At 56.4% G+C, this 7,753-nt stretch overlaps 1 protein-coding gene across 2 annotated transcripts; it reads right to left on the bottom strand.

Annotated features, from left to right (window-relative positions):
- Positions 1-437: 437 nt before the first annotated feature.
- SLITRK5 (SLIT and NTRK like family member 5) lies at positions 438-6,744 on the bottom strand (the record flags this gene model as incomplete). Of its 2 annotated transcripts, none has more annotated exons than XM_082601908.1 (2): positions 438-3,396; positions 6,678-6,744. In XM_082601908.1, 2 exons carry the CDS (start codon positions 6,742-6,744, stop codon positions 491-493), a joined length of 2,973 nt encoding a protein of 990 aa, XP_082458034.1. In that variant the 3' UTR covers positions 438-490. The 2 variants fall into 2 exon arrangements, with proteins under 2 accessions (XP_082458034.1, XP_082458035.1); XM_082601909.1 differs by lacking the exon at positions 6,678-6,744 and adding an exon at positions 5,917-5,983.
- Between the last annotated feature and the right edge of the window lie 1,009 nt (positions 6,745-7,753).

Raw genomic sequence — 7,753 nt, 5'->3', positions numbered from 1 at the left:
GAGAGAGAGAGAGAGAGAGAACAAACCTTCTATTAAAGTTGGGGTGTGCTAATCTCTCCACAAAAGCCATTTAGACCCACCCATGGCTCAAAGGGGGAGAAGGGGAGGGAGAAGGGAGCAAAAGAGGAAGAATAGAATCTATGCGCTGCCATCTCCCACCATTCTTAACACTTCCAACCACTACAAAAATTACTGAGACCTGTAACAAGTCACTCGCGAAGCAAATTGCCCTCAGTAAAGCCCTACTCTTCGTCTCCTCCACACGCAAGAAGAGAAGGTGATGTGCCCAGTTTACACAAATGTTTCCCCACGTGTAATATTAAAAGGAAATTGCACACCCTTTCAGTATCTTCCGCCGAAGCTGAGAATCTCGTGCCAAGGCACTTCACCCTAAACGTTGAAACAACACAATTAACCAAATGTGTTCGCGGTGTGTGTCTGCTTGCTTGTCGGTTTTAAACACAAAAGCTCCAAGGGAGTTTCTCTGCCTTTAGAACTGGCTGAATGTGGTCTGTTTTTCCAGCACTTCGAGGTAGTCCGGCTCAACGTTTAGTTTTGCTTTTAACTCCAGATATTCGTTCCTGTTGGGTTCTACAAAGACAGCACTGGGGGGGCTGTAGAGCACCGGTTCCCGCAGCCTGCTGTCCCCCGCCCCCGGGTGCAAATACTGATGGGGGCGTCTCAGGTCATAATTGGGGGAGAAAGTGTAAGCAGCGGGGCTGCACGGGAATTTGGGATATTCCGGGAGGCTACTGCCGGCGGGGGCGGTGGAGCAGTGTTTGTCTGGTTCTAAAATGCCCCTGTAAAAGCGGTCGGCGTCCTGCACCGGCGACAGTAGGTCCTCCCGGGGCTCGATGGTGCTGACGCTATAGGCGGAGCTCCGCAAGTGGTGGCTTTCCCGCCTCTCCTCCTCCCCCGGCTGCAGCTGCAGCTGCGGCGGGGGCTGTTGCTGTTGTTGCTGCTGCTGCTGCGGCTGCGGCGGCGGCGGCGGCGGCGGCGGCGGCTGCAGGTGGTGGTTGCTGCTATAGGTGACCTTGAGCTCGTGCAGGTCTTTGTAATCCTCCACGGAGTTGCCCTCTCGGGAGCGGTAGATGGGGTTTTTGCACATGTGGCCCAGCGGATGGGGGATGTACTCGTACACGTGGCCCGCGGGCGTCTTCACCTTGGGCAGCGCCGGCCCGCGGTGGTGCACGTGCGCGTGCGGGTGGCCTCCAGCGCCGCCGCCGCCACCGCCGTACACGCTGTACTGCATGTTGAAGGCGCTCACGTCGGAATTGTTGGTGCCGGTGTGGTCGCTCTGCTTCTTCTTCCTGCGCTTCATGACTAGCACGAAGAGCCCGGCGGCCACGAAGACCGACATGATGAAAACCAGCAGCAGGCTGAGGATTAACACGGACAAGGGCACCGACGACGACGCGCCTCCGCCCGCGCCCAAGCCCGCGGGGGCCCCGGTGCTGTTCAAGCGCACGGCGGGGGTCACCGCGCTGGTCTTCGCGGGGACCTGGATGGAGGAGGGCGTGGGCGTGGAAACCTCCACGTCCGAGTAGTCTGGGCACAGCAGCTCCGACTTAATGAAGCGCATATCCATCTCAGCGAACTTCTTGGGCGCCTTGCAGATGACCTCGTCCACCAAGACGCCCACTTTGAGCTGCTCGACCCACAGTTTCATGCCCACCACGTCGCAGGTACAATCCCAAGGGTTGTCGTGCAGGTCGATTTGGATGAGCGACTTCAGCTGGTCCAGAACCCCACTCACCGGCAAGGAGGTGAAGTGGTTACTCCTCAGGTTCAGCCTGAGGAGGGTCAGGCCTGAGAAGACGCCTGAGGGCATGGTCTGCAGGAGGTTGTCATTCAGGAATAGCAGCTGGAGGTTGGGGACCGGATCGAAGGTCCCAGACTGAATCTCGCGTATGAGATTGTACTGGAGGAAGAGATACTGCAGGCTCTGCAGCCCGTAGAACAACTCCGGACTCAGCCTCTCGATCCTGTTGCCATTTAGGTAGAGGCGCCTCAGGTTGGTGAGATCCCCAAAGGCGCGGTCCTGGATCACGGAGATGCGGTTGTTGCCCAGATGCAGAAGGTCCAGCCCGGTGGCCTCCAGGAAGTCGCTCCTGCGCACCAGGGCGATGTAGTTCTCCGTCAGATACATCTTCTTGGGGTTGTAGGGCTTGGGCTGCAGCTCCGCGATGCTCTCGATCTTGCGTTCCTGGCAGTTGACGTTGAGGCCCAGATCGGAGATTTGCAGGTTGCAAGTGCACGCGGTGGGACACTCCAAAGGCACCGGAGATTTGGTCTGGTAGGCGATGCTGGGGCCATAGTTGCCATAGCCCAGGTCCTTGGAGGGCTGCCGAGAGGTGGGGCGCACCCTGGGCTTGTTGGGTTGGCGAGTCCCCTTGGGGGGCTTCAAGGGGGGTTTGTAAACAGCAGAGGAAGAAGTGGCCACGGAATTCACCGATGCCGGGGTGGTATGTAAATACCCCGTGGTGCTCAAAGGCGACTGCGGCCTCATCTCATAGTCTGAAATAAGTTTCCTCGGGCAAAGTTCCTGCTTGGACACCTCGTCCAAGTCCCGGCCGTGTAAGCGGAAGGGGGTCTCACAAACCACATCCCCCACCAGGGCCGAGTAGGAGATGCTGTCTAACCAATCCTTCAGAGAGATCAACTCACAGGAGCAATTCCAGGGGTTTTCCTCCAGCTGTAACTCCACAACTTTGTCCATATGCTGCAACAACCCCACGTAGGGCAGGAGTTTCAGCCGGTTCCCCCGCAGGTCCAAGTGCGTTAAGGGCACAAAACGGAAAAGGTTGTTGGGTAAACTGGACAAGAGATTGTCATTGAGGATAAGCACCTGCAACAAATGCAGTTTCCCAAAAGCGTTGGGTTCAATGACACTGATGTAATTGTAATCGACCTGTAGGTACTCCAGGCTCTCCAAGCCAAGGAAGGTATCATCACGCAGAAGTTCCAGTTTATTATTGTTCAGATGCAATCTCCTTAAACCCCGCAGCCCGTGGAAAGCCCCAGTCTCAATATCCTGGATAACATTGCTACCCAGATGCAAAATTGAAGCCCCAGTGTAATTGACAAACTCATTGGGATAGAGACGGTTCAAAAGGTTTCCAGACAACAAGAGGTGGTAGATTGGGAAACGGGGAGGGCTAATTTCAGAGAGGCTGATGATCCCCCGGTTTTCACAGCTCACAGTTAAAATGCCATCCTTTTCCTCACAAGGACATGCATTGTCACAAATTTCCCCATAATAATCGATGGTTTCTGCACACGAAAGGACGAGAGATGTTAGAGCAAAAGCTAGAGTCTGCAGCATCCAGCTCTGCATTTTTCTGTGAAGGTCCTGTTCCAAAGTTACTGGGGGGCAGCAAGTGTGCATTTTATCTCCTGCAAGGGAGAGAGGAAACAACAGAATATGACAAAAATTTAAGGGATCAATCAGAAAGTCTCTCTCTTTCCTAGTACTACTTCTCTGAAATCCAGGAGGGGCTATGAATGAACCTCCCCTCCCCCTCCACCATCCGTGGTACCTCGAAATTCTCCAGACTTTATTAAAATCTGACATCCATTTTGACTTAAAGGTTGATTTCATTTCCTAATGACAATAGGAACATGCTGCTCTTTACAAGATAAGGGCAGGTTAGGCAAAGTCCCATTTTAGTATTCTTCCCGGCTCCCCCCCCCTTTCAAAACCAATCCATAAATATACATAAAATGGCTGTCAGTTCAGTTTCATGGCTCTAATTTAAGAGAAAGGAAGCACCATTTTACAAGGTTCCCCACCTCACCTATACCCAGTCCCTCTGCCTTTCCTTCAGAACCTCTTCAGGTAACAGTTCACAGTGAAGGTCTCCCGTTTTCACAGAAAAGCCAGGAGCCACAGTACTTGGGCTATTTTAAAACCATCGCAGGAAATGCCAGAGTGGGAACCTAAAGAATGCTTTCCAGAGGCAAAAAGGATGCAAGATAATGCATCAGAAGGACCCAGAAGAAGCTCTTAAATCACTAATTTTCTTCAGGAGCTTTGAGTGTGGAGAAAAAGGAGAGCGCGTTCGCTTTGATGGTGGACTTCACTATCACGCTATTAAGCACATCAGCGTCCTAATTGCATGCACGGTGCCACTTAGCAGCTCTCTGCCCTGAGAGCGCCCTGCGTCCACTTCTCCTCATTGATCATGTCAGCGACGCTACTAAACCGCATCTCTAAGCCACTGAAATAGTTCTGCACGACGGATTACAAAGAACTCTGCGAAAGCATCCGCAATCCCGGAGCACCTCTCAATACCTGGAGTTTAGGACGTTCCTACTGCTTACCGGGAACTAGCTAAAAGTAAACCAAGGACCAGCGCCAAAGCCTCTCTAACCTCGGGCTCCGTGTCTGTTTGCCACGGTATGCAAAACGAACCCTACCGAATTTGCAAGATTTGGAGTGAACTACCACCTCGCCAGCATCCCCATCTTTGGAGTTGCTTATTACATTTAATTGGCAATGCTTTATTCCTCTACACCCCCTTTTTCCCCCGAGAAAGGGGACTTGGGCTGATTAAGAGGCAAAATAGAAGGGTGTAAGGGAGAGAGAACAGCAAGTGACACAAGCCAGTGCTTTAATATCCGAATTTCATCTCCCCAAGGAATCAATCTGAGCCCCTCTCCCTTTTCGTTCTGGCTTTCTTTTTGTCCCCTTAAAGGCTTCCTTCGACTTCCTACTTCGAGTCGACAGCAGCACTCATAAAGGAAAGGACATAAATGGAGCGAGTGTGTGAGCGTGTGTGAGTGCGTGTTGCGTTGGTTGGGGGAAGGGGGGTGGGAATATTTAGTAGAAATGCTGGGCTCGGGGAACCAATGCCTTTTCTCTGGTCAGCCTTGCCTCTCTGCCTCGCCACCAACGAAGTCTGATGTCGAATTGCAACCTCAAACTAAAGCCAAGACGTTTCTGAGCCACGGGTTCAAGCCTGGAGACCTCGATCTTCATCCCCGAGCCGACTCCAGACCGCGTTATTAACAGCCCCTGCATTCTCACGCACATGTGCAAGTGTGCCTGCGAATCATTCACGTGTGGCCACCCAGACGTGTCGAGACGGATGGGAACCCACAGTGTATAAACGTCGCAAGTATCTCCGACCTCCCAACGCAAAGACAAACACCTCCCGGCTTCAAAGCGGCCAAAACACCCTCTATGAAAGCAAAACGTTTACCTTGACATTTCCGTTCTCCGCGGGATCAAATCTGCACATCCATTCAAGTGGGGTTGGGTCCCCTCCCCCTCCCTCCCGGTGCTTCCCCGCCCCCATTCACCTGCCGCCCCTCTGACAGCCCATCGCAAAATGTGTCCAGCCAGTATTAAAGTCGGGCGTTTACAACTTTAATTCAGTTCTGGATAGCCAGGGTCGAGGAGCTTCCTCTCACCCCACTCCCTTTCCCCTCCTCCTGGCCAACAAAGGAGCCCCAAAATTTGAAAAAATAAAGTTGAATCAGCCGGGGAAGGCTGACATTCTGACTGGGAAACGCACCTCCGATGTAAATTCGCGGGTACGCGGCACACTCTGAGATTCTCAGATTTTTTTTTTTTAATGGAGGGCGGGGGCGGGGTAATTGTATTTGTTTTTCCCCAAAGAATTTAAACCCTGGATCGTGGCCCGGAACATCCCTGCATTAAACAACGTGGGGCCGGGCGGGCTGAAGCCCAGCACCCAGGCCGGAACCGCGGTTCCGGGCACAGCTGCTCCCACAGCGGCCCAGGCAGAAGCGCCCGGAGTTCCAGGACGCGAGGGTCCCCCTCCCCCATCCCGCCCCGAAGCGAAGGAAGGGAAGCGGGGGGAGGGCGGAGAGGGAAAGAAAGCCACTCGGCCGCCACACACACAGACACACACACTGGAGCCTCTTTTGCAAAGTAAACGGCCGACTTACCCCGTCTCACATCTCCAAGGCCCACTCATCATAGCCACCCTTACAAAAAAATACCTCTTTGGGGTGTGCACCGGGGTTCGGAAGCCGAGGGAGGGCGAGCGCTGCGATCCGAGCGGCTGGAGAAAAGAGGCGCCCGGACGCCGCCAGCCCCGGGCCGCCGCCGTGGTGGCGACCGCGGGTTCCGGGGCTCCCCAACCGGCTCTCCCCCGCGCTCTCTGTGGTAGTCGGAGCCGGCAGCGGGCTGGGAGGGGGGAGAAGGGGGCGATCGCGAGCGGCGAGCCGGGAAGGGTGGGGGAGGGGGCGGCGGAGGACCGGCGGTCGCGGCACCTCGCATTAGGGGCCGGGAGCTGGAGCCGGGCGGGGCGGGGAAGGAGCTGTTGGAGGGGGAGGAGGCGTGGAGCCCGAGGAGGGGGACGCGGAGCAGGCTGCCCGCCGGCCCAGCCAACGTGACGGTCAGCCTCGCCGCGCGCTCGCACCCGCTCACACTCATGCTCACTCGCTCCCAGCCGCGCCACCGCGCGATCGCGGGGTCCCCGGCATCCTTTGCCGCACCCCCGAGGCGGGTACTTACAGTTGCCATCTGTATAGGGGCCAACTTTCTCCAAGCCAGCGGCGGCCGCCGCCACCCACTCCAGCCGCCTCCGGCTCCTCGCACCCTCGGGCCTGGGTTCGCGCGGGCCGGCCCTCCCCTCCCCCCTCGGCTCTTCTCGCCGTCTTCACCACATTCCCCCCTGGTCAGTGGCGCACGCCCGGGGACGAGCCAGAGGGAGCGGGGCGCAGGGGTGTGCATACATCGCCCGCCTTCTTCTTGCAGCGCACACTGTACATGGTAGTGAGGGGGCGAGCGAAGGTGGCACCGGCCCCTCGGCTGCTCCCACGGCGGCTGCGGCTCCTGCGCCGTCCTCCGCCCCCACCGCGCAGCGGAGACCACCGCACTGGGATCCCGCCGCCGCTGTCCCCTTGCCAAGCCCGCCGCCGCGGCCCCTAATTAGTACATGCAAGGCTCCCGCATCCTCTTGGCTGTTTCATCGCTCCCGGTGTTTGCAGGGGCTTTTCCTCTATTCCTTCTGTTGATGCGGCGCACGATCGTCATTATATTTGGGATTCTCTATCTCCGACATCCTTGGGGGTCCGCGGGGAGGTGGGGGGGGGGCAGGAGCAGCGTTGTTCTAAGCCTGTGGCGTGTCCCGGCAGCCCGGCGGCTCAAAAAAAACTTCGAGAAAGTCGCGTCTTCCCTCCCCGGCGGTGAGGAGGTGGCTACGCGGTAAGCAGCGCAGGGGTCTCTGAGACATCTGCTTCGGCGCGGGCGCAGGGCCCCATGCAGTGCACTTGTTTATTGTCGCGCCACCGGTGCGAGCCAAGCTGCAGCAGACATGATGGGCCCGGGGCGAAGCGGGCCCTCCGTGGCCGATAGATGGCAGCCGAGAGCGAAGGCGTCCCTGGGCCCCGGCGGCGCAACCGGAGCGCCCCCCACCCTTGCATGTCACATTCGTGGGAGACAGAGGACTCTTGGACCATGTGCGTAACTCTAGCGTGGGACTGTGCAATCCTCGGATTGAAGAAGGGAGGGGTGGAAATAACGCCGACAGTGTCAGGCTTGTTGGTGGTCAGGGACAGAGGATTAGCCCTGGGCTGAACGTCTGCCTTCCACCTCCCATTTAGACTAACACAGCCCGTGCTTCTGTCTCTTGTACTTACTGTAAAGGACCCTGGAAGAGGGAGTGGTTCATCCTAGCTGCAAACAAGGGCGCTATTTTTTTTTCTTAAGAATTACGTTTTATAAGTATGTTTGGGCGATACAAGGGAATGTGAACGACTTTCAGAGAGATTGTGAACG

This window comes from Mesoplodon mirus, assembly GCF_964341445.2.
Source record: "Mesoplodon mirus genome assembly, chromosome: 17".
Taxonomy (NCBI): Eukaryota; Metazoa; Chordata; class Mammalia; order Artiodactyla; family Ziphiidae; genus Mesoplodon; species Mesoplodon mirus.
Note: the sequence above shows the minus strand (reverse complement) of the source record. Positions and strands in the feature narration are given on the sequence as shown.